The following is a 26,156-nucleotide window of genomic DNA, read 5'->3' as shown; positions in this document are numbered from 1 at the left end:
TTAAAGTGCCGCACTTCCTTCTGGTACGAAAATAGGGCGGGTCGATATCCAGGAAGAGAGAGAGTGGTTGGTGGCGGCGCGTCTTCTATGACTGGTCATTGGTCCGCCTCTGGGAATAACCGTCCCAGTTGCCGGAGAAACAATCGGGTCAGGGCTTAATAACTCACCGGTGATTGGTGATGAGGACGAAAGCGGGTTCCCCGGGCCGCCTCTGCCTTTTTAGCTCTTAAGGTTAAATTTAAAAGCCCAGGTGACTCGTGGAAATCTGTGCTGCGTGATGACAGCGACGATGAAGCTGGTGAGCAGAGTCCGGCGGCTGGGCTGCGTGCTGGCCTTTTGCTTCCTGGCCCTGTTTCTCTGGGGGCTCCCTGTGGCCCGGGCCCTCGACAATGGCTTGGCGATGACCCCTACCATGGGCTGGCTGCACTGGGAGCGCTTCATGTGCAACGTGAACTGCCAAGAAGAGCCGGATTCCTGTGTCAGGTATCAGCGATATTGGGTACCCGCTTCCCTTCGCCTTAACGTGTATTTGTCTGGCTGTGTTTGGAGGGGTGGGGGGTCTCAGCGAGAAAATTTGAGCCCGAGGGAGAGCTCCCCTGTTGCTGCTGCTTTTTTATCCCCAGCAGACTGCCCTGGATGGGGACTAGTCCTAAATTCTCTCCATGTGACCCCTCTTGGCGTGGGAGTCCGGCCAGCGACCTCTGCTTCTCCGCCTCTCTCTGATTGATCATCCAACTAAGGACTTTCTCCATTTACCATCCAGTTCCGTTCAGAGCCTTATTGAGATCTGCTGCTCTGTCTCTGCTGGGTACTAGCAGTGAGGACAGCTGTGGTGAATAGGAGAGACAGAGGACTAAGACGCGTGCCGTTGCTTCTCCTTTTGGGGTCACGGGTTCCTTGGCTGTAACTGGAGGGAATTTAGAGTGACCATGGAGTCTCTGAGATCTCCCCACCCCGTAGCCCTTGGGTATGGCGTGTGCTTGGAAGGTTGAAGTGGAGGATCTTTATCTGTGGAAGGTGGATAAGACAGGTATTGATCCTTTCTGACTCACACATCCCTCGTCTGTAAATTGGGAAAACAGCTCATCTCAGGGAACGACTCTGAGGATAGGTAAAATAGTTCTTATCTCACACAGGTTGACTTTCAATTAGATAACCCATTTAAAGGAGAAAGTACAATGCAGTACCAGACTCCTCAATTAGGCATATAGAAGAAATGTTCTTAACCTGGAATCCATGGGAAAATTAATGCAAATCTGCAAATATGAGTATGTATGTTTTTCTGAAGAGAGGATCTTGAGCTTTGTTCACATTCTCAAAGGGATCCGTGACCTAGAAACGGTTAAGAATCACTGATAGATATTGTTTAAAACATAATAAAGACACCTTTGGTGCAAAGACCCCTCTGTAAGCAGCGGTCATGGTAACATCCCAGTGGCCATAAGTTATTCCTATGAATGTCTTTACAGATGAAGTCAGGATGTTGGTCAAACATGACAGAATTAATTGGCTTGCTAAGTTTCAGACTAAATCCATCCATCGTGACCCTGGGGTAAATTATGGCCATCACATATTTCTTTCTTTGTCTCTTCCTTGTTTCCTAAGTGGTGGTTGTCTTATTTTTGTATCTGGTTGTAAAATTAATGCATGATCATGGCAAAAATTGTAGATGGTAAAGAAGAGTATAATAAAAATAAAGATTCCCCTCATTCCACCACCCAGAAATAATCATGGTTAAAATGTTGATATACGACCTTTCAATTTTTTTCTATGTAAATAAAAACAGATTTCTTTTTAAAGTGATTTTCAATAAAAATGAGATCACGTTTATGTTGTGAGCAGTTAACCGCAAGACTCTGAAGTCTGCCTGCCTGGGTTCAAATTCTAGCTTATTATTACTTAGCCAGGTGATCTTGGGCAAACTAATTACCCTTTCTAAATTAAAGAGTGAGTGCCTGGCACAGAATAAGAGCTTTAAAAGTTAAATTGGCTCTTTGCGTGGTTTCTTTCCTGCACTTTGTTAGTTCCCTATTTTCCATCTGGTATGTTTGGGGTTCTTTTTGTTTGTGTACGTTTTGGTTTTTCTTTGTTTTTGGTCTATCATATGTTGTGAATACAGTGGTTCTTTTTTTTTTTTTTTTTTTTTTTAAAGCCACGCTGCATGGCTTGTGGGATCTTAGTTCCCTGACCAGGGATCGAACCTGGGCCCTCAGCAGTGAAAGCGCGGAGCCCTAACCACTGGACCACCAGGGAATTCCCAATACAGTGGTTCTTGCTGTATTTTGGTTTTGATATTTATGTATCAAACATCAGGTTTTTCCTTTATTATTTCTGGCTCCAGCATCATGCAGAGAAAGTTCTTTCCTACCTGAAGATAACATAGTCATGTATATTTTGTACTAGTATTTTTATGTGTTTTTAAAGTATTTAAATCTTTAATCCATCTGGACTTTATTCTCCTGTAAGCAATACTACATTTAATATATACTAAATTTCATGGTATCAAATGGCTGGAAGGATCTCTTTCTGAACTTTCTCTTTGATTACATTGATCTGTGTATTCTAATGCTAATGGTACTACACTAGCTTCATTTATCTTTTGTAGACTGTTCACCTGTTTAATCTTTGAGGTGAACTTTTTGAGTCATGTTGCGAAGTTCCTTAAAAAGTCCTTTGGGGATTTGTCCAGGGTTTTATTAAATGTCTAGAAGTGTATAGGGAGAATTACCTTTTTTTTAGTATTGAGTTTTCCTATTCAAGAGCAAAATAATGTCTCTCCATTTATTCAAATAATTTGGGAACATCACAGTTTTATTCAGATGAGCCCTGCACATAATTTTAAAATTACCTCTAGGTATTTTAGGTTTTATCTGTTGCTTTTTTGGTTTCTCTTGTGAATGGTGTCTTTTTCTCCGAATAGGTCATTGCTGATATCTAAAGAAGCTGTTGATTATGTTAACTTTGTAGTTTTACTTTAGTGAACTGTCTTCTTAATTCTAATAGCCTTTTCAATTTCACGTATTTCTCATTCCTCTTTTAATTGTTTGGCGTTCTTAGGGTAGAGGGGAAAGGAGTGAGAAGAAAAAGGGCCTAGTCTATTTTACCTTGCATTGGTTGTGATTACTACCAAATTATTACTGGGTTGAAAAATAAATTGCAAAACCCCAAGATGCTTAACAAATAGGAGTACCCAAGCATTTGTTTAATGAATTGTAATGATTCTTGGAATTTCTCTTTCAGTGAGAAGCTCTTTCTGCAGATAGCTGAGATCATGGCCTCAGATGGCTGGAAGGACGTAGGCTATGAGTACCTCTGCATTGATGACTGTTGGATGGCTCCCGAAAGAGATTCAGAAGGCAGACTTCAGGCAGACTCTAAACGCTTTCCTGGTGGGATCCGCCGCCTCGCTAATTATGTGAGTTTATAGATATTTCTCTTTTTCATTCAGGAGACTATAAGCACTTCTGTACCTAAGCTTGCTCAGAAACACTTAGAAAGCAAAATAGCTGCTGTTATCCCAACAATGAATTCTAAGGCTTATCAGGTGGAACTTTCATCCCATCAGCAGATCTGTGTTTTGCAATAGTTCTTGAGGCCCATCTTGAAGAAGTTCTCCTTTTGCAGAAACCGGTGAATTCTCTAGGAGGAAAAAGGAACTTGGTTCTTGACATGTGTGCATGTATTTCCATATAAGCTTTGAGCAGCTATCACAGTTGTACTATAAACTAGAGTTTTAGAAGATAGAAGGGATATATTCTGGAGATTGTTAAAGAGTAATAGAGCTGGACACTAGTTAAAGGCAGTGAAGAGAGATACTGAGTACAATTCAGTACTACTGCAATGGGGGGAAGAGCCAAGCTCAGTCCCAAATCCACCAAAGAGGAGTGGGGTTTTATAGCCAACGAGCAGATTGTGGGGGTCAGTGGATGGAAAATTACTAAGATGAGACATCAGGAGGAGGGGAATTCTTGCTAAAGGCAGGCTGAGGACTTAGACATCAAGGGTGGGGCATAAGGAATTTGATCAGATATCAAAAGGTGGGGAGATGACTTCGCAGGATTCTTTTTTTTTTTTTTTTAATTTATTTATTTTTGGCTGTGTTGGGTCTTCGTTTCTGTGCGAGGGCTTTCTCCAGTTGCGGCAAGCGGGGGCCACTCTTCATCGCGGTGCGCGGGCCTCTCACTATCGCGGCCTCTCGTTGCGGAGCACAGGCTCCAGACGCGCAGGCTCAGCAGTTGTGGCTCACGGGCCCAGTTGCTCCGCGGCATGTGGGATCTTCCCAGACCAGGGCTCGAACCCGTGTCCCCTGCATTGGCAGGCAGACTCTCAACCACTGCGCCACCAGGGAAGCCCCTTCGCAGGATTCTTGCTAAAACTGGACACGGAAGACCAAGGTAGAGGCCTACGTGAGAAGAGGTTTCAGAGGGGCCTAAGGTTTGGTCAAGGAGAGAGTCTTTGTCCAGATAAATCTATCATTGACCTGAAAAGGTAACTTTTAAGATCCCATCAGAGCCCACGCAGCGCAACAAAGAGTAGCCCCTGCTCGCCACAACTAGGGAAAGCCCATGCGCAGCAACAAAGACCCAACACAGCCAAAAATAAATAAATAAATTTATAAAAAAAAAAGATCCCATCAGAGGAAGATTAGAGCAACTGACAACTTTCCCTTCAGTTCTATGCTATAGTTACATGTATAGTTTGAACTCAGCAGAATTGGAGACTTTGCTCTTTATCTTCCAACAAACTCATCTGGATAATTTTGGGGGTTTTGGGATGGGGGCAAAGCCCGCCAGTACCTGGTGAAGTGTACTGGTCTCTGCCTCCAGCCTGGAGTGGTTCTCTCTACTTCATGATTGCCCTCCTACTGAGGTGACTCTTTTCTCTCATTTCAGGTCCATAGCAAAGGACTGAAGCTAGGGATTTATGCAGATGTTGGAAATAAAACCTGCGCAGGCTTCCCTGGGAGTTTTGGATACTATGACATTGATGCCGAGACCTTTGCTGACTGGGGAGTAGATCTGCTAAAATTTGACGGTTGTTACTGTGACAGTATAAAACATTTGGCAGATGGTATGTTTCATTCAAAAGATTTAGCCATGAGCAAAGGGCAGAACTTTGAGGCCAAGGTAGCTGAGCATCCAAAGAACTAATCCTCACGTTGGAAATACCCAGTCACAATACTGGAAATAATTATTCTCAATGTGCCAGAGCTCCTGCCTCTTCTCTTCTTGCAGTTTGTCCATGCATTTGTTCATTCACGCATGTAAAATCCATGTGTGCCTAACCACAGCTAATACCGTGCACTTTTAATTCAAGAGGGCTCTGAGTTCATTACAAATAGTAATTGTAACTCTCCATCCATCACTTGGAAAAGCATCCAGAATGTCAAACAGTCACAGAGAGAGGAGCATCTTCATTCCTGCCTCTCCTCAATATATGCACCATCCCACACTGTCTCCTTGGAACAATCCCAGCAGTCTGTGCAGTACTACACACAGTGTAAGCACAGAGCAGTCACCTGTCTCTGCTGCTGGTTTAAAATATAAACATGGCCCTTCCAGGCAGCCTCTTTTAAAGATATACAGCCCCAGCTGGAAATTCCCTTCTTTCCCTTATTTTACACATTGTTTTCTCATACAGGTTATAAGCACATGTCCTTGGCCCTGAACAGGACTGGCAGAAGCATTGTGTACTCCTGTGAGTGGCCCCTTTATATGTGGCCCATTTTTAAGGTGAGCTAGTGAGCGCAGAGTCCAACAGGGCCTTGCTGATAGATATTCAGAACTCAAGAACAAAGGAGACGAAGGTCCCTGTCGAAGTCCAACCTTACTTAACACTCTCATCCTACCATCTCTCCCAGGATCCACCCACTTCTCACCATCCCCACTGCTATAATTGGAGACTAAGCTACCATCAGTTGGGAAGCCAGTCATCTTTGATTCTTCCTTTTGTCTCATGGTTCCCAACCTATCCACCAGCAATCCTCTTAGTACTATCTACAAACTATATCCTGAATCAGCCCACTTCATTCTTTATCATGTTAACCTATTCAATTTCCTTCTAAGGGCTTAGCACTATATGGAATTATTTGTTGATTTGCCTATTGTCTGTCTCCTCCATTAGAATGTAAGCTCCAGGAGGGCAGGGACCTTGTCTGACTTTATCACTGTATCCCTACCATATGGTAAGTGTTGAATAATTATTTATGGAATGAATCCCTGTTGTCTCCTTCTAATCTCTGCAAAATTCTCTCACCTCTTTCTCAACATCTTAAACCTCAGATAACCCACCTGCCTATCTACAAACTTTTATTCATTCCTTCAACAAATTATATGCCTAGGATTCAAATTGCCTTATCATATGCTTGCCGAGTCCTGTGTAATTTGCAGCTTTTACTTATTAAAATCATTTTAGTTATTTTTTATTGAAGTATAGTTGATTTACAATATTATATTAGGAGATCGTTGTATTTATTTCTGATTATAAAAGTAATACATGTTCATTTTGGAAAAGTTTGAAAATACAGTGAAGTGTGAAAAAAATTAAAATCTTCCATAATCCCAGTACAGTGGTCCCCCCATCCATGGTTTTGCTTTCTGCAGTTTCAGTTACCCACTGTCAAGTGCAATATGAAAACATTAAATGGAAAATTCCATAAATAAACAATTCATAAGTTTTAAATTGCACACCATTCTGAGTAGCGTGATAAAATCTCGCACCATCCCACTCCGTCCCGCCTGGGACATGAATCATCCTTTTGTCCAGCGTATGCATGCTGTGTACGCTACCCACCCGTTAGTACCTGTACAGGAAAAAACGTAGTATATATACAGTTTGGTACTATCTGTGGTTTCAGGCATCCACTGGGAGTCTTGGAATGTATCTCCCGCAGATAAGGGGGGACTACTGTACCTAGTTACCGTTTGGTAAATTTCCAGCAAGAACAGTGTTAAAGCCATTTTAAGTAAGATTTTAAGTTATATAGCCTACTTCTGAAGCAAACTTCTTACAACGAAATTCCATTATAATAAGGATTTAGCTCTCCTCATGGAGACCTTTAATCTGTAAACTAAAGAGGCTACGAGAGCCTTTTTTAAACATGATTGTTTTCATATCACAAGAATATTAGTAGAAAGTAAACAGAAGAGTTATCTCTGTTTTCACAGCCCAATTACACAGAAATCCGAGAGTACTGCAATCACTGGAGAAACTTTGCTGATGTTTATGATTCTTGGCAAAGTATAAGGAGTATCTTGGACTGGACAACTTCTAACCAGGAGAGGATTGTTCCTGTCGCAGGACCAGGAGGTTGGAATGATCCAGATATGGTAAGAACCTGAGCCCTCCTGTTCAAGCCCCTGCAGTGGACCTGTTTCCTACTTGACACTCAAGATAAATCAGAAGGGAGAAGTTCCTGGGAGCAGGCTTTATGTGAGAGTACTCAGAGCAGGGTGCCCTGGAAGGTGACTTGTCTGTATGTCTAGGCAACTTTAAGAATGTTTTGTCTTATCTCACTTGAATTCTTTTTTTAAAAATCTATTTATTTATTTATTTATTATTTATTTGGTTGCGCCAGGTCTTAGTTGCAGCAGGTGGGCTCCTTAGTTGCGGCTTGCAGGCTCCTTAGTTGTGGCAGCCGGGCTCCTTAGTTGCGGCATGCATGTGGGATCTAGTTCCCTGACCAGGGATCGAACCCAGGCCCCCTGCGTTGGGAGTGTGGAGTCTTAACCACTGCGCCACCAGGGAAGTCCCTCACTTGAATTCTTCATTCTTTGTCCCAGTTGGTGATTGGCAACTTTGGCCTCAGCCGGGATCAGCAAATAACTCAGATGGCCCTCTGGGCTATCATGGCAGCTCCATTACTCATGTCCAATGATCTCCGACACATCAGCCTTGAAGCCAAAGCCCTTCTTCAGGATAAGGATGTAATTGCCATCAACCAGGACCCCTTGGGCAAGCAGGGGTACCGGCTTAGAAAGGTACAATAAATAATGTTCTATGGGAAAAACTAGGAATTGGCCAGGAACATCTTCTCCTGCCTTCTAGTTTACAGTTCATCCAAATGTTTGTTTGGGGTGTGTATTTTAAGATGGTTTAACATCCAAGTACCAAGTTTGTCTTGCACCTAAATCTGTTACATTGGAGGATCTGCACTGATATTTTGAGAATGCATTTTTTAATCTTGATATCATAATCAGTAATGAGGCTCCCTTGTGCTAATTTTTCCTAGAAGTGCTCGATAGTTCTGATTATAAGACTTAATGCCACAACTAACAAGGCAGCTTATTGCTAGTTTATCAAGCTATCACACCTATTTTCTTGGCTTACTTTTCAGGAGGACAACTTTGAGGTGTGGGAACGCCCTCTCTCTAACTTAGCCTGGGCTGTGGCTATGGTAAACCTGCAGGAGATTGGTGGACCTCGTTCTTACACCATCTCTCTTACTTCCCTGGGTCAAGGACTGGCCTGTAATCCTGACTGCCTGATCACGCAGCTCCTCCCTGTGAAGAGGAAGCTTGGGTTTTATGAATGGACTTCAAGTTTAAAAACTCAAATAAATCCCACAGGCACTGTTTTGCTTAGGCTAGAAAGAGCAAGCTAGACTGCATTAAAAAGCTTCCTTTAAAATGTATTATTTTGTTGCCAAAGTGACTAGCCACTTTTATCCACCTTCAGCTGTTCTTATTTCCTTGAGTAAGTTTCTACACTTGAGCTTTTTGATTACTACTTCTAAAGCTATCTGGAGAACATTTTGGGGAAAAGCCTCTGAACCTAATGTAAACTGCTGAGAAGTAATAGCTTAATAATATAATAAGTAAAATAATAATTTACAGACATACCTCATGTCATTGCACTTCACAAATACTGTGGGGTTTTTTTTGGTTTTGGGGGTTTTTTACAAATTGAAGGTTTGTGGCAACCCTGCGTGTATCACAAGTCTATTGGCCCTATTTTTCCAACAGCATTTGTTCATTTCGTCTCTGTGTCACATTTTGGTAATTCCTGCAATATTTCAAACGTTTTCATTATTATTATATTTATCATGGTGATCGCGATGTTACTACTGCAAAAAAAATTGTTTCTCTGAAGGCTTAGATGATGGCTAGCAATAAAGTATTTTTAAATTAAGGTGTATACATTGTTTTTTTAAGACGTAATGCTATTGCAAACTTTAATAGATTACAGTATAGTTTGAACATAAGTTTTATATGTACTGGAAAACCAAAAAATTGGTGACTACCTTTATTGGAACCAGACCCGCAATATCTGTTGCCTGTATTGGAACTATGTGCCAGGCACTATTCTAGATGCATAAGGTGTAGTGACTCATTTTTATCCTCCCAACAACCTTGATGTAGGTACTTAATCACTGTAAATTACAGCCAGGATTTAAACCCAGGCTTTTAACCCTTACACTGCCACCTACTGAGGTACTAATACTTGGATGGCACTGATTATAACCTTGGCCTAAAGGGAAGATAAAAACTACTTCCTCAGCTGAAGGGCAAAAAAATACCCCAACAGGAATAACCTTCATAAATGGACAATTTAGAGGCAACCCAACAGACGACATTACTGAATTTTTATGGAAGAATCTTGCCAAGAAAGGCACCACCTAGGTTTCCAAGTCCAAGTTGTTTGCAGTCTAGATCCAACAAATGCAATTGGCTTACTTTCACCAACAATAGTTGATACATTATGACCTAAAATACTAAACCTCTGGCCAGGAGACCCCTTCCACTTTAAGATGAATTGCCTTATCTCTTGAGGTTCCGTGATGAGGCAATGAACTTCAGACTGGCATATGGAGGAATGAGTCATTGAGGCAATTTCCAGATACTCTAATTCCTTGCTTTTCCTCCAATTGGTTTACCTGAGGACCAACCTGCAGTCAATGCTTCAGGCCTGCTCCTTCCCCACCTCCCCTTTTACTATCACCCTTCTCCCACATAAGCAAACAAAGGTGTATTCATCTCACCCATCCAGAATGCAGGACAGTACAAAAGCTAACAGGGCACAAAAGGCCCACTCAAAATACAAAGTGCATGTTGTTGTAACAATCCCTTTGCCTGTCAGGTGATTACCAATTATTTTCAATAAAATTGGAGGACTAAGCATTGTCAGTTAATAAAAATTGGAATAGAATTGGTAAATCCAGACAATTCAATCACAGAAACTAACTTGGAAGAAAACTGCTCTCATTTTGAGATGTGCTTCCAGTCACCAAAATGTGTAGCTTATTTGCTTCACATCCAGAGTTTTGCAGCACAAGAATGAAGCATACATTAGCATACAAAGAGGATTCCAACTATTAGGCATTTCACAAAATGGACAGTTATCCCCCATAGGTTCCATTGGGGAGTTTCACTAGAAATTCTATCCTTTGCAATTATTTCAACATGATGAAAATAATTTATATCTACTTTAAAATGTGAGGAAGTATATAACAATGTTTAGGGGGCATGAAAATAAGTCTTAACGACATATATAATATAGTATGCTGTGCCTAGAGAACCGGGTTGAAATTCCTCATTCAGTGACTTTAGTAGTAAGTAAACATTATTTGAGACAAATTATTTCACTCCTGGTGAACCTCATATTCACTATGGATGTAATTGTTACTGATCTCATTCTATTTGCCCTGAGTTCAGGTCTCTACTTATGTCCCATTATAACCAATAACAGCCTTTGCTTTTTTGGTTATAACAAAAGGAATCCCATGAAGTCCCATCATAGCATCTGATGTGAGTTCAACCAGTCAGATTCAACCCCTAATAAGTATCCAGAACCATCAAGCATAAATTTCCCAAGAAGAATTTTATTGATGGCACTAGTTTATTTCCCTTCCAAAAAAATAAATAAACAATTGAAACTAAACGAAGTAAACAATCTCAAATGTTTATTGTCTTCATAACAAAACAAAATATGAAGCTCAGAACTGGATCACTTGGCCCTGTAAAAGAACAGGAAGAAAAAAGGTGAGTTTTTGTATTTTGCAAAGAACCTTTACTCCATCAAGAACAGTGTCTATTCCTAAAGGGATCACCATCCTTTATTAAGGCCAGTCTTCTCATTCTCCCCTTCCTACTCATGTCAAAACCAACACCAAAATACTTTGAGCTATGGATCTAGTTTAGTTATTTTGAGAGGATTGCCCCTGATCTTGATGCCACAAAAATGAGTAGGCAGAAATGTTCACCTCTCTCAATATAATAAAGCCGTAGAGAAAAGACTGCACCTTCTACCCCGTAATTATCTACCTTTCTCTTCTTATCTCCTCCCAGCTCAAAATGCTTGCATCTCTTAATAGCCAGCATTCTCTTAGATCTGCAGTTCGGCTCAACACATTCAAGCCTCAGCACAATCTTCTTTGTAGTTTTAGCCTGGAAAATAAAATTAAGTCAAAGCCTTCATAAATCACTACAGAAAATCTTTCTTCAAAAGTATGACTCTGTTGGGTCAAGTACTACTTAACGCAAAGCTTTGCAAAGTTTAAGAGTTGTGACAATTTGTTTTCAGCTATAGGGAGAAAACAGAGATGTGAAAACCAGTGTATTTAAGAGAAAATGGTGGCAGATTATCTAGTTGCCATCAAGTTCTCCACTCATACCAAACATCCTAGAGGGCTTCTTAAATAGGCATTCATCACACCACCCTGGCCTTTCAGCTCTAGGTAGTTAAGTATCCACACACCCAAAAATGGGTCAACTGAGTCCATGCAACCATGAAATAAACACAACTTTCGCAACCCATTTAAGTAAGAGTAAGTACCACTTAATATCTATTCTCTGGAGACTACCAACAATTACATCTAGGTTTTATGTGCATTCAACTGTATTATTTAACTCCCCACAAATACTCAACTTCTAAAGCCTGCTCCTGTAGTTAGAATTCTATTCTTAAAAGTTCTCAAAAGAGCAGAAACCTGAGTACAATGTCCCTATCTCCTAAACAAGTTACCCAAACGTGAAAAGGCGTATCACCACCTAGAGATCAAACCATTTATTGCACCTAAATGAACACTAAAATCATTCCTGAATACTTTCTGGAACCAGGCTGAATGAGGACCTAAGTGCCAAAAGAAATGCTATGTTCCTGGGAAGGCTATGCTCCAAGCACTGTATACTTTAGGGGGTAGACAAATCACCTGAGGTAGAACAGACACTCCGAAATTCAGCCTGAGACCAACAGGGAATTCAGGAAGCCAGTGGAAGACCTAAATAGCTATTTTTTTAAATTTTAATTTTGGCTGTGTCGGGTCTTCGTTGTTGCTGCGCACGGGCTTTCTCTAATTGCGGCAAGCGGGGGCTACTCTTTGTTCTGATAAGCGGGCTTCTCACTGTGGTGGCTCCTCTTGTTGTGGAGCACGGGCTCTAGGCACGTGGGCTTCAGTAGTTGCAGCACACGGGCTCAGTAGCCGTGGCTCACGGGCCCAGTTGCTCCGCGGCATGTGGGATCTTCCCGGACCAGGGCTCGAACCCGTGTCCCCTGCATTGGCAGGTGGATTCTCAACCACTGCGCCACCAGGGAAGCCCCCCTAAATAGTTATTTTAAAGAGCTTTAAGACTTCATGAGTTAGGTAGCAGACTGACTGCAGGCTTCTGAACTGAGAAGCAAAATAAGAGAACAATTCTTACTGCAAGCATGAGCTAAGGATTCATTAGGACATGGCAACGGTTAAGGAAGAGGGCGAAGAAAAGGATTTACGGGTGTCCTCAAACTTCAGTCCTGAGGAAGGCAGGGCACATTCCTTGATGTTTGCCTCTTCAAAAAGAGGACAAAACATATAAAACACGGAGGCAGTGCAGTATTTGTAGACTGGAGTGAGACCTGGATTGCACTTCCAGCTCCACTGCCTACTAGATGTATGTCTCTGCAGGTAACTGAGATAACTTCACTGAAACTATGAAAACACATACCTATATTGTAGACATGTGTGGGCTAAAAACAAAGGGAAAGTCTCTGCCACAGTAAGTGGGAAGCATATCACACAGTGACCACTACAAACCTTCTTCCGGAAAATCGGCTTAGTCTGCCCACCATAGCCACTCTGCTTCCTGTCATACCGCCGCTTTCCTGGGAGAATGAAAGTTATTTGTCAGGGTTTATCAAACATAACAAATCACAACAGACAAGTGGAAAAGTCCTCTCAGCGGTTTTATCTTGGGCTTTCCAGCAGAAATATCAATGCCCAAGTGGGGAAGGGAGGGGGGACTGGGCTCGTGCATTCTATAACAAAACAAATGCCGCATTAAAACCAAATCACGTATGCCCGTCTTACCCTGGGCATACAGCGAATCCTTGCCCTTCTTGTACTGTGTCACTTTGTGGGGTTGGTGCTTGCCACACTTCTTACAGAAAGTCCGGCGGGTTTTAGGCACGTTCACCTAGTAAATAAACCGTTCAGAACGCGCAGTGTTATCAGACCAGCCGCACAAAACGCCCGACCCGACCCAGCTAAAGCTAAGGCATCCCACGAGGACTAAACTCTCAAACTCGCTAACACACAACGCTGAGTTGAAGGCGGTCCGGCCCCATGTGCTTCAAATACAGCGGCCTCCGCCGAGCCCAAACTAAAACGAGAACATATTCACTCTACCGCTGTCTAAGTCTACCGCTTTGACCCCATCACTTCAGTTCCTGGCCCCGAAGCCCGGTCCCTTTGGGCTCGATCGCGGCAACATTGGGTTTCTTTGGTACAACGAGTCCACGTAGGAGCCTGGACGCATCCCGGGAAAGCACCATCAACCGGGAAGGAAAGATTAAACTGGATGTTGCCTGGCCCCCACCCAAAGGTCCTACCATGTTTGCGAGAGCGCTATCGGCACGGAAAGAGAGAGGCCTGGCCGGAAACGGAAGTATATAGGAGGTTTCTGGTCGCGCTTCCTCATGGGAGTCGGTGGGAAAGACCATAGAGTTTAAGGCTCTGTGCGTCGCGCCCTCTGGCGGCTAAGAGAACTCGATTCAGAGTCGCGGGCGCGAGCTTAAGGAAGGGCTCCGGCTGAGGCTGATCCACTCTCTTCAACTTCCACCCGCCTCCCTCCAGCTTTGCAACTTTTCCTCACTTCATCACTTTTGGTGGATACTGCTGCGTAGCACCGTTAAGTGAAGGAAGCAATGCTCTTCCCAGACCATCTGGCCTCCGTGTGCCTATCCCCGAGGGAAGCCAGGACTAGGGCCGGTCAAGTGGAGGAGCCCTCCACCTCCATGTCCTATTCCCGTTCCACTTCAAGGATACTGGGAACAACATCTTTCACAGTGAACTGCTGGTTCACTGAAGGCTTGGAGGGAACCAGTGCTCTAGTTCATCAGATGTTTATTGAATGCCTATTCTGTGCTGGGCACTGTTCTAGGGGAGGGACACAGTAATCGAATAATCAATGTCATAAATGTATAATTACAGACTAAATACTTTGTAAGAAAGGAACAATGCTCGGCATTAAACAGCCCCCTTTTGTTGAGGGAGCAAGTTGGCTGACCTAGGTTCTGAAAAGTGAGGATGAAATTGTTCAGCTCCAACAATAGCAATAACCAGGCCAAAAGATAGAAAGTATCCAGCATTTCTTCACTTCCCAGCATACCTGGCAGAAGGCATGTGCTAGGTTTCAAGAGAGTCCAGCAGAGAAAGACTGCAGGGTATTGAGCATTTAAAATGAATTGTCCCATAAAATTCTCACAGTAATTCTAAGAGGTAGGTGATACTATTATTCCCATTTTACAGATGAGGAAATTGAGGCCATAGGGTGTTAAACGATTTGCCCAATGCTGATAGTATTTAGTGGAGTCAGGATACAAACACGGGTGACCTGACTCCAGAGCTTGGGTTCCTTTACCATTATATGATATGATTGTGTGGCCTGGTAATTATAATAGCTAACAATTATTGAACAGTTATTATATGTCAGGCATTTTCCTAACTACCTTACATGCTACCTCTTTTAATCCTAACAACCCAGGTGGTATGTACATTTATTAGTGTTTAACAGGCAAGAAAACTGAGGCACGAGAGGCCTTAAATTCGCTTACCCAAAGTCACACCAGTGGTTATTTTATGGAGCTGGAATTTGATCCCAGGTAGTTTAACACCACAGCCTTGCACTTAACCACAAATCACACAGGGGAAGCAGGAGCATCTGCAGGGTAGAGGATGATAAGGAGTCAGAATTGGGCAGGGACGCAGGAGGAGGTGTCAGTGGATTAGGGCTAAGGAACCATGAGAGCTTGGGTTCTCCTGCTTGCATAACCCTCCAGAAACACCCATAGGTTCAGAACTGGCTCTCTGATCAGCTCTATTTTGTTGGACGTTCTCTGGGAATGAGATAATAAAAACATTACCACTGCCTGCTACATTTCCTAAAAGTTTCTTTGCCAAGCAGCCAGCCTGTAGGCTCAGAGCATTTCCTTCTCTCCAGGCTGTTACGCCATCTTACTGGGCTTTGAGGAGTTTCTAGAGGTTTTTGATGTTAGTAACATGGAAATATGAAGACAGTGAACATGGCCCCTCTTAGTCTAATCAACCTTAGTTCTTTCTATCACACCTTTATGTGGCATGGCTTTGGTTTAGATTCCTTCACCAATCCTGGTCTCTGGTTTGGACATGCTCCTGCTTATTGATTTCCCCTAAGGTGAGGAACTCAGAATTGAACACAGGACTCTAGATGTGGCCTGGCCTCACAGAGTAGGTGGTTGTTCACTTTCCTATGTCTAGATATTGGCACTATTTGGGTGCAGTCCTTCCATCACGTAGACAAGTCTGTGAGGAGAGTGCACATGGGCAGAGGGTGAAGACTCGCCTAGTTTTACTTTCCCCTCTCCCTTGTCCTGCTCTCCCTTGTCTAGATCCCCCATCAACGCCCAGTCTCCACCCCCAGGAGGACCTTGAGAAGGGACAGGGCATGTGACAACAAGTAGCATCTGACTGAAGAAAAGGGGAGGGAAGGTGAATGTCTGTGACCGACTCTCAGGCAGGCCACTGGAGCAGCTATTCAGAGGTGACTAGTGAAAGGATATAAATCGTCAATAAAATAGAGAGATCATACAACACTTGCCGCCCCTTTATCTTGTGTGGACGTGAGGATTAACTAGTCTACTATCCTACAAATACTTTAAAAAAATATATCCTGTTCCCTTAAAAATTCTGACGGACTTCTTCTAGTGGGATTTATGATCTGTTCCTACATACAGTGCCTGGAGCAAGTAAATATGGCTGATGTGTCAAGATGGGCAAGCAGATCAGTCACCAGGGGCTCTGTGGCCATCCTGGTCTACAGCCAGTACTGTCTGCATTTCCTAGGAGAGTCCTCCAGGAGAAGATCGCTGCTAGAACATAGGCTAGGAGGTGGCTAATGAAACATTCAGGTTTCAGGTAACACATCTAGTCTGGTTTATTGTTTTACAAGATTAAAGAGAAAGTTGTAAATTAAGAGTTAATCCTTGAGGCCGAATCTAAAATGGAGAAAATCAACATCCACAGAAAATGGGAAGGACACAAGTCAGTATGTGGGCTTACATTTGGACATTTTTATCTGTAGAAAAAAAATGCTTTCTTAGAAAATGACTCAGCAGGGGGAAGTCTTGTCTCTACCTCTGTCAGGATCTGTACTTTGGGGTCCCTTCGTGAACACTCTCCATCCTTCACTAGCAAGTTTAACCATGTGGCCTTGAGTCTCTGCCTTAGAGGATATGAGAAGCTAAAGACGCCCTTCCTCGCCAGTCCCTTTGTTTTGTCTCCACATGTCTGCATTTCTCCTCTTTTCTGTAAGTCTCCACTCCCTGTGCTGACCACCCCCATGGTCCTTTACCTCGGGGAGGTTGGCCTGAGGACGTGTCTGCTCAACCCAGCCCAGTCTAGAGTCTCAGTGGCCCCAGTAATGTTGAGAAGGGCTCTTTCAGAGCAGACTCAAGAGGTCCCAAGCAAATGAAGGGCGGAGACAGCTGGGGCGGGGAGTGGAATAGGGACAGCAGCAGGGAACCAGATACCATGCTGCTGAGAAGAAGAAAAAAAAAAGACATTGGTTTAAGTCAGGAAACAAAAAAAGGGAACTGAGTGGCTGTGAAAGGGTGGGGTTTGCTCAGACTGTCCTTCCTCTCTGGACTGTAAGAATATGTCTCCAGGGCCAGTGTCTTCTGAGATCGAGTCCCACCTTCAAAGTCCTGGCATCTCAATGCATCCGGGAAGCTACCTGCATTAAAGTCAGGACTGAGGTGGGTCTGGGGCATGGCAAGGGCTGGGCAGCAGCAGCAAGTACCTTTCGTGGGACCTCGGGTCCCTTGAAGGCCAGATAGAAAGCGTGGCTGGTGCCATGTAGTCTGCTGGCGGAGGAGGCTGACAGAGGGTGGGAGTGTCATCAGCACAAGGCCCTGACAGTCTCTTCAGATGATCAGAAGGGGCTGGAAGGGTCCTTTCTGAGGAGGTTGTGGGGGGAACAAGAAGAGAAAAAAGCGATATGAGGTGACCATCTGAACAGGTAGCAGATGTTGGAAAGAGGCACCTCTGCACAATTTGGCAGAAAAGTAAGATTTATTGCCGGTGGCAAAATAAGCCAGGATAAAAATAAGCCCTTTGGTCAAATATTGCCGGAAGACCCAAAATGGATATGTGTGTCAATGAGACCCTTAGAAGAAGGAATTTTTAAGAGGCAGATTGTCTGAGAAAATGGTCAAAGCTCACATGCCACAATAGGCTTTTGAGCTCTGTAAGCTAAGGAAAGGCGAAACCAGGGTGTAAAGCCTCAGGCTGCATCGAGCCAACATTGCTGGGATCAGAGCTGGCTTGTTGGAAGGACTGTGTACGCCAACCTCGTGGTAACAGTGGGTAAGAGGCTGGGCCAGAAAAAAGCAGCCTCAGCCTCAGCCCAGACAGTGTGGCCAACCCCTGAGGTCGCGGGGAAGCTTTTTCCTATTACCATTGCCTGCCATGTGCACGGCTCTCTTTTCTCTAGGCTTCATCATTTTCTTCTCTCCTTTGCTCTCCTCTCCTCCTCTCCATCGTCCTCCTCCTTCTCCTCCTCTTCCTCCTTCTCCTTCCTCTACCTGTATCCCCTCTTCTTTATCCCCTCCTTTATTTTGTTCATTACCATCCCTGAAACAGAGTCAGTGCTTAATAAATAATTGTGGAATTGCGTTGAATTATTCTTGCCCCTCTCTTCCCCTCCTGTTTTCCCTTTTCCCTTTCCCCCTGTTTGCCTAGTGCCTTCCCCATAGTATTGTTGTGAGCAGTAAGTGTGTTAATCTCTGTAAAGTAGTTAAAATAGGGTCCAGCAATAGTCAGTGCGCCTATCTCACTGTTTGCTATTATTTTTATTCTGCCTGAGACCTGCCAAGGTCCCCAGAGGACCTGCCTAGAACAAATAGTGTGGCATTTAAAATAAAAGGGATTGCTGGGCCTGACCAAGACATCCTTGGGTGAGCTGCTGGACCTCCAAATGGAATCCTTGTCCAGTTTCCTGGCCACCCAGCTCTCCAAGCTCAAAGTCTCTATCTCATGCTGTTTGTTTCCAGAGGCAGGGCAGCAGCAAAGCCCAGAGGCAGGGGTCTATACAGCTCAGGGGTTATCTTGTGTGCTGTTAGCTGTGTGCTGGTTCTGCTCCTTCCCTCATTTTGCATGCCAAGCCCCTGACCAAGGGTGCTACAGCCGCTTGGAGCCTCAGTTATTTGATAAAACAATGTCACCTACCAAATAAGCCACAAAATGCAAATACCCTAAATAATCTAATGCATTCTACTGAAACAGGATCCCTTAGTGTTAGCCCTATCTGGTCTATTCTGACCCCTTTTATATTCAGAATATTTAAACTATCTGCTTTCATTAAAGTCCAAATTCCTGTGGCTTATGGCTAGTGATGTGTTTGTTTAGAATCTTTTGTAAACTCCTCATGTTGAGAACTAGTGCAACTTTCCATCCACTTCTAGGTCTTGGTGCAATTTAAAATTATCATCAGTATGATTTACTATTTCCATTCGAGCAAATTTCCTATAGAGAGTTTCCTTTCAGTGGACTAGACCCATACCAGGAAGTGACTTAGGTATAAGGGGAAGATATGGCTTTTGAAAACCAGTTTGGGTGTTCTCCAAAGAGTCATCAGATGCCTGCTGCTTTTTGCCCATGGATGCCATGCCGATATCCGATTTCTAGCTCCTGGGAATAAGGGAGAGCTAGAATTTTCAGTGAGGCAGTGCTCAGCAAGAAGCTAGAGACAGACCTTGACCTAATTCACTCCAAAGCTGCTGGGTTATGCAAACGAAGCCATCAGGGGAGGGGGAGAGAGAACTCCTCTGAGGACCCTGAAACAAATGGGCCACGTGTGACTTTCAGTTTCTCTGGAGGTTCATGTGCACTGACTGAGGGTGTCGGGAGAGCATCCGAAACACAAAAGCCTTGATCCCAGGCTTTCCACCTCCCTCTCGGAGAGCCATCGCCACATGCCTTAGGGTTAGCATCAGTTAGCTGAACTTCAAGGAGAAGCTCTACTTCACTGCCTTGACTCCCAGACATGAAAATGAACTATAGTCTATTAACTCATCCTTACATATCTGTCTGTAACAGAAACAGTAAAAAAAAAAAAACAAAAAACTGATTAGAAGTGGAGCAGAAAAGAGACAAAAGTGTGGGAAAAGCAGGCTCTCCAAAACTGCTATTTGGAATGGAAATTGGTTACAGTGTTTCTGGAAACTATTTTGTCAATATATTTCAAAATGCAAAATGTACAAACTTTTGACTTGGTAAATGATGCTTATATAGAGATCCTAATATCATGGGAAAATAATCTGGAGTAACGTTAAACAAGAACTTTAGATATTTTGAGGACAATATGTGTTGGGTGGATGGATGGATGGATAGATAGATGGATACTTAGACAGATAATGTTAAGAAAAATAAGCAAACTACAAATAGTATGTGCAATATGATCTCAAATATAGTCAGAAAAATGCAGAGAAAAAGAATGGAAGGAAATATGCCTAAATATTAATGTCTCTGGATAATGAGCTTATAATTGATGTTTTCTTTTTAATATCCCTGTACTTAAAACATTTTCTATAATGAACATGTGTTATTGTGATATTGACGGAAAAAATAAAATGTTTAAACCAGGGAAAACAAAAACTATATTGAAAAAGAAGGTCAAAGGGTCACACAAGTCCAGAGTGAAAGACGGACAACCCAGCAGTCACCCTCAGAGCAGAGGAGCAATGCTGAAAGTATTACCACCGACCTGATGCTCAGTGTAAACTTGCAGATTCGCTATCTGGCTCTCCTTTCATCATTACTTGGCCAGAATCTATTGTCTCTAGTGCAGGGCAGAAGAGATGACAGACCCAGAAGTTTCCAAAACCACAGAAGAAAACTGTAAAATGTTAACAACATGAAATGCTGAAGAAGACCAGAGCACCGAGACCTCTTAGAAATGATTACAGTAGATGAGAATTTCCCTGGTTAGCCAGCAGCCAGAAAACTGATTTTGCTGGAAGTCTTCACCACAAATTTGGTCACCTGTAGCACTGACCCTGAAACTTATCATGAAATAATTAGCTTTCACTAGGGCTTGAACAGAGCTTCTTGGGAACTTAGCAAGAGTAATTATGGCTCTTTGTTGCTATGGGTACGATATTTTAATGACGACTTCTCTTCTGGTTCCAAGACTGGGGAATTCTCAATCAAAATCTCAATCAAAACCTGAGAGATGCTTCTTGGGCTTGAGAAGAGATTTTTAGTAGGCCTATCAGTTATACTCTACTCTAATGAGAGACCATTGATAAGTCTACCAGATTTCATAGTAAAGCCTCAGGAAGATGGGACTAAAAAAGGAACAAGGGATTACATGAAGTGCATAGTCCAACACATAAGCAGGACCTGGGTTTGCCACGTTGTCTAAGTAACTGAGAATTCATTCTGAGATTGGAAAACTATGACCACATGTACAAGATCGTTCATGGTAGCATTATTTATAATTGAAAACAAACAACCTAAATAACCATCAGTAGGAGAATGGATAAATAAATTGTGATGTATTCATCATATAGAATACTGATACATATCAAAATGAATTAAAATGTATGAACTAGAGGTGCCAAGATATATAAATCATAAAACATTACATTGAGAAAAAAAGTAAGTTGCTGAAGACTATGTAACACTTATATTAAAATGTGAAACATGTAAACCAATACTAAATGTCTTTTTTGGATACTTACATATGTAGTAATTATATAAAAACATGCCTAGGAATGATAAATGCCAAATTCCAGATATTGGTAACCTCTATGGAGGGAGGGAACTAAGATTGTGGAAGAGTACACAAGGGTGTTTTGGCTGTATGGATAGTATTTCATTTCTAACAAAACACCAGAAACAAAATGGCACAATGTTAGGATTCTATAGAGCTAAGTGGTGAGCACATGAGTGTAATGTTATTCTCTTTACTTTCTGCCTATTTGCAATATTTCACAATATAAAAGACAGTACATTCAAGCAAACTTTTATATTCACAGTAAGCAATAACAACCCTAGAATAAAGAGTTGGTGTTCTGCCTAAACCCTGTGCTTTCATCCCATTAACAACGAAAAATCCTGAAGGAAAAAACAGCTGGCAACTCTAGAAATCGACCAGTTAAACAAGATCTCCTTATAGAGGATTTAAAGGAAAATGTAAGAAAACCTTGGCGGAACTAAGAAGAATCCTCATGTGGGAAAAAGTACTGTTGTCAGTTAAGAGGGACATATCATACTTTCTGCCTATTTGCAATATTTCACAATATAAAAGACAGTACATTCAAGCAAACTTTTATATTCACAGTAAGCAATAACAACCCTAGAATAAAGAGTTGGTGTTCTGCCTAAACCCTGTGCTTTCATCCCATTAACAACGAAAAATCCTGAAGGAAAAAACAGCTGGCAACTCTAGAAATTGACCAGTTAAACAAGATCTCCTTATAGAGGATTTAAAGGAAAATGTAAGAAAACCTTGGCGGAACTAAGAAGAATCCTCATGTGGGAAAAAGTACTGTTGTCAGTTAAGAGGGACATATCATCCTTTCTAGCCTAGAGGAATATTGCAGAGGAAAGTGCCCCTGGATCCTGAATTCTCTCTTACTTATCCCCTGTACTTAACCACCATTTCCTCCTTTGCCAAATGTTCTTAGAAGATGGAGAGGGGTCTGTCCCCAGTGCTCTTTGCTGATAGCCATGGGGAATAACAGGGTGCTGAGGTGGATGGCATCACACTTCCTTGAAGGCAAAAAAAAAAAAAATCCCTCTGGGAGGCAATGAGGTACAACAGAAACAACAAGGGTGTGGAGTCACAAATGGATAAGGTTGGGCCAGTCACATAACCTCCATGAGTCTCATTTTCCTCATCTGTTTGCCTTGAGGAATAAATGAAAGAATGTGTGTAAAATGTCTGATGGATGGACTGCACTGGGAGAAGCATGAGTTCCCTTCAATTCCCCTGGGGAGAAAAGGGAATGGCTAGAATCTTGCTGGACAATTAAGTAATGCTTTAAAGGAGAAATAAACACAAAACGCAGCTTATTGGATATTTTGGCTTAATAGTTGTTTGAACCATGACTGACTATTTCTAACTAGCTTCTCCTGGACCCTTCCCAGTCATAGACAGGCTGTGTCTTTTTCTCTGGTGTTGTCCCTAATAGTGTTTAGTTTAGTTTTGTTTTTTTTAATAATAGCCAATTTAAAAAAAATAAATTTATTTATTTATGGCTGTGTTGGGTCTTTGTTGCTGCACGCGGGCTTTCTTTAGTTGCGGTGAGCGGGGGCTACTCTTTGTTGCGGTACATGGGCTTCTCATTGTGGTGGCTTCCCTTGTTGTAAAGCACAGGCTCTAGGCGCACAGGCTTCAGTAGTTGTGGCATGCGGGCTCAGTAGTTGTGGCTCGCAGGCTCTGTAGTTGTGGCGCACGGGCTTAGTTGCTCCACGGCATGTGGGATCTTCCCGGACCAGGGCTCGAACCTGTGTCCCCTGCATTGGCAGGAGGATTCTTAACCACTGCACCACCAGGGAAGTCCCCCTAATAGTGTTTTATCTTAGCATGAGCAAAGATAGGAGCCAAAGGTGGTTTAGTTTACCGATTCTACAAGTGCTATTTACATTAATTCCTTGGCATAGCACAGTTTGTAAAGTGGCTGAACTCTTACTACTAAACATTCTCTTTTGGAATTCTACTGCTCCATAAAGAGCTGCGAGGCAAAAGGTGGCCGTGTGAAAATCTTTGCATTTGTAGTTTAATAAAGAGAACATTATAACACTGGAACTTTATATTTTAAATGAAGAGCTCTGTGTGTGTCTTTCTATTCTTTTTTCTCCTCCTCTTTCTTTCTCTATGTGAAGTGTGTGTGTGTGTGTGTGTGTGTAATATTCATGTCACTTCCGTTTCCACCCCCAACCCCACCACTTGAGTGAGGTGCAGGGTCAGCCCTCACTGTGCATCTTTTGTGGTCAAATTGACTCTGTGGGCTGCTGAAATTGTTAGAAAAAAATTAGGACCTTTCACAATAAGTACCCAAAGAAGCTGCAACTATCCTCTAAAGCAGAGTGTCCATTACACACCAACCTTCAGGAAGACATAAAAGCAGATGCCTCTCCTTTCACATTAGTGGTGGATGGACTAATGGTGACTCAGGAAGAACTACCACATTTTCAGGCTGTGTGTGCCTGGAGTGGATCACAAGGAGTGGGGGAAAGCAATCAAAGAGGGAGCAACCAGGCCATGGAAATCCCAGCAGTCCTCCAGCTCAATGATCTAGAAGTAGAGGCCATTTCACCCCATGCTCAGAGGGGCGATGGCTAGTGAGAGGCTTACTTACTTCCTCATACTTAGACCAGCACTAAACCCTACCCCAACACAGACACTTAAAAGAGAGGAAGGCTTCCTCCTGTACAAACTGGATTTGTTCTAAAAAAGAAAAAGAACAGAGGCAGCTTCCAGAAGGACCTGTCTTATAGGAAACAAGAGCAGAGGCCAAGACTGAAGCAGATGCTGGGTCTGAACAGGGAGTGTATCCACCAAGAGCTTGCAACAAAACTAAAGGTAAAATGATGGGTGTGCTTTACTCAGCTAAAAGAGGAACAGCTGGACGTGGTTTGTTCGGATGCTTCTGATCCAATTTACTGGTCATGCTACTCGATTTCTTTAGGGTATTATTTTGTCTTCTCTAAGTTGAGTCTTTGGTTGTGAATAGGTACTTAATTGGAATTCACCATGGGAACAAATGTGATATTAGTACAGGGATCTCGATGAGTTGGCAGTTCCTGAGAATAGACTATTATTACTTGGTTACCACTACTTCTGAGTAAATGAAAAACCTTAATGTTAAAAGAAATCTTTTTGGGGTTTGAGCTGAATCTGAATGCTAGATAGAACTCTAGTTGGTTGCAAACTCTTATCAGTTTGTCACTCCTGGGAGAGACGATTTAAACCGAGGAGTCAGGGAAGAGAGCTGTGTGGAGGATGTAGGGAAAGGTTTGCTCCTTTGCCCAATTTTCTCAAAAGATCATTTATAAAAAATTGAACAAGTCTACCACCAGAAAACAGTGGCATCCACATGATGAATAAATAACAAAGTGATCATTCTGAATATCCCTGGTGTTCCTGTAACCTATTTTTGTCTCCTCAGTACAATAATAGAACATTTTACACCACAGGAAAGAGCAAAATAATGGTGTGGATAGCCTCAGGCTTCGATAAGAAACCATTCCCTTGCTTTCCTGGTGTGAGAAGTAACCTATGCTTGACAAGTACAAAAAACTACTGACTTTATTCTGCTTCCATGGTGCCACCAAAATCATAAGGAGTTTAGTTTAAAAAAAAAAACAACCTACACCCTTCAGGAAAAAACTTACCTCCAACAAAACTTGAGGGAGAAGGGGCTGGTGATTTGGTGATATTTTTCAGTATTTTTTTTAGTGCTCTATTTTTGTGGCAGTATTTATATTTTCACTTTATCTTTCTAACGAAGGTTTGGGTTGGTAATAAAAGATAGTGCATTTAAGTGAATAACTGCGTGTTTTGTGTGAATAAAAAAACCAACGGTGACTTTTTGTAACTTTCTTTGCCTTTCTGTATTTCAGTTACCTAAACTGAATCTTTCTGAAGTACTCTAAGTTTGGAGAGGCTAAACAAGTTACTTTTCATAAATGATCAGAGAGAGCATCTATAAGATTAAGACAGTTGCATCAGCTGTCTGAAAGAACTAATCTAAGCAAAAAGGAAGGGAAAATCAAAAACAAAACAAAACAACTACCTCTCAAAAATTGTTTTTCAATTTTAGAACAAAGCTTCTATCCTTTGTAGCTCAGCCAGAGGGTGATGGGCAAAATCAGTTGGGTGGCAGTTAGTATATGTCCATAACTGCAGGTGCAGCCTCCGTATCCTTATTAGACCCCTTGGTTACAGACCCCAGTGGGACAATGTATGAAAAATTACACTCACTGTCTAGGAAACTGGGAACTGAAAGTCCAATATCTGCCTCAGTGGAGTTCTGGCACCTGCATTATCCCTTCTGTGGATATAAGGGTCAACAGCTGCACAGAGACTTTTACTGTTCACAGATTCTGCACGTATCATAAAAGGGTGGTTAGTGTAGATCTGCCTCTAGACATTACCAAGCACATGGGTACATGTCACTTGATATCCAGAGCATTCCATTGCCTTATACAAGAACCCAGTTTATATGAACTCGTGATGTAGAATCAATCACCCCACTTCGATGTGCATCCATTATACCTGAATAGTGGCAGAAATGGGGGCTATGGAAGGAGGACGTCAAAGTAAGAAGGTTCTTTGTTAGCTTCGAACGTTTCTGTTCCATTTGAAACTAGGTGGCTAGGCTGAGGGGGAACCAGGAGGGATGAGGTTCAATGTGTTGGGTCCTCAAGAACTTTCATTATCAACAGCACCCAGTGAGCTCCAGAAAGAAGAAGCTATGGCTGCAGTGATATTGGAGAGCATCTTTCTGAAGCGATCCCAGCAGAAAAAGAAAACATCACCTTTAAACTTCAAGAAGCGCCTCTTTCTCTTGACCGTGCAAAAGCTTTCCTACTATGAGTATGACTTTGAACGTGGGGTGAGTTTCTCTGCTGTGAAACCTGAGTTTTAAGGACTTGGCCTTAGATCTGCCTTGTGGGGAGGTAGATCCTTTTTGGT

At 42.5% G+C, this 26,156-nt stretch overlaps 3 protein-coding genes across 5 annotated transcripts in view; 2 read left to right on the top strand and 1 right to left on the bottom strand.

Annotated features, from left to right (window-relative positions):
• The first annotated feature begins 100 nt into the window (after nucleotides 1-100).
• Nucleotides 101-9,129, top strand: GLA (galactosidase alpha). The gene is made up of 7 exons (XM_082377343.1): nucleotides 101-483; nucleotides 3,241-3,415; nucleotides 4,893-5,070; nucleotides 5,641-5,732; nucleotides 7,167-7,328; nucleotides 7,782-7,979; nucleotides 8,336-9,129. The coding sequence occupies exons 1-7, from the start codon at nucleotides 278-280 to the stop codon at nucleotides 8,600-8,602; spliced, it is 1,278 nt and encodes a 425-aa protein (XP_082233469.1). The 5' UTR covers nucleotides 101-277; the 3' UTR covers nucleotides 8,603-9,129.
• A 1,754-nt stretch (nucleotides 9,130-10,883) lies between these two features.
• On the bottom strand, nucleotides 10,884-13,929 carry LOC309620738 (large ribosomal subunit protein eL42-like). Its single transcript, XM_082377608.1, has 5 exons — nucleotides 13,804-13,929; nucleotides 13,283-13,388; nucleotides 13,010-13,077; nucleotides 11,262-11,384; nucleotides 10,884-10,954 (listed from the first exon to the last, which is right to left on the bottom strand). The coding sequence occupies exons 1-5, from the start codon at nucleotides 13,912-13,914 to the stop codon at nucleotides 10,934-10,936; spliced, it is 429 nt and encodes a 142-aa protein (XP_082233734.1). The 5' UTR covers nucleotides 13,915-13,929; the 3' UTR covers nucleotides 10,884-10,933.
• Nucleotides 13,930-13,933: 4 nt separating this feature from the next.
• Nucleotides 13,934-26,156, top strand: part of BTK (Bruton tyrosine kinase) — a 32,558-nt gene continuing 20,335 nt past the window's right edge. Inside the window, exons 1-2 of one of the 3 annotated variants that reach the window (XM_082377193.1) lie at nucleotides 13,934-17,205; nucleotides 25,907-26,076. In XM_082377193.1, coding sequence (XP_082233319.1) covers nucleotides 25,936-26,076 — 141 coding nt within the window. In that variant the 5' untranslated portion in view covers nucleotides 13,934-17,205; nucleotides 25,907-25,935. Of the gene's footprint in view, nucleotides 26,077-26,156 lie in introns of all 3 variants that reach the window. The other 2 variants (XM_082377194.1, XM_082377192.1) reach the window with 2 other exon arrangements.

Source organism: Balaenoptera borealis (genome assembly GCF_965194805.1).
Source record: "Balaenoptera borealis genome assembly, chromosome: X".
In the NCBI taxonomy this organism is placed as follows: Eukaryota; Metazoa; Chordata; class Mammalia; order Artiodactyla; family Balaenopteridae; genus Balaenoptera; species Balaenoptera borealis.
Note: the sequence above shows the minus strand (reverse complement) of the source record. Positions and strands in the feature narration are given on the sequence as shown.

Excerpts from the sequence above, each read along its gene's own strand:
- GLA (XM_082377343.1), top strand. The coding sequence starts at position 278 with ATGACAGCGACGATGAAGCTGGTGAGCAGAGTCCGGCGGCTGGGCTGC. Across the intron at positions 484-3,240 it reads GAGCCGGATTCCTGTGTCAG|TGAGAAGCTCTTTCTGCAGA; the intron begins GTATCAGCGATA and ends TTTCTCTTTCAG. Across the intron at positions 7,329-7,781 it reads GTTGGAATGATCCAGATATG|TTGGTGATTGGCAACTTTGG; the intron begins GTAAGAACCTGA and ends TCTTTGTCCCAG.
- LOC309620738 (XM_082377608.1), bottom strand. The coding sequence starts at position 13,914 with ATGGTCTTTCCCACCGACTCCCATGAGGAAGCGCGACCAGAAACCTCC. Across the intron at positions 13,389-13,803 it reads ATAGCGCTCTCGCAAACATG|GTGAACGTGCCTAAAACCCG; the intron begins GTAGGACCTTTG and ends TTTATTTACTAG. Across the intron at positions 11,385-13,009 it reads AGCCGATTTTCCGGAAGAAG|GCTAAAACTACAAAGAAGAT; the intron begins GTTTGTAGTGGT and ends TTTATTTTCCAG.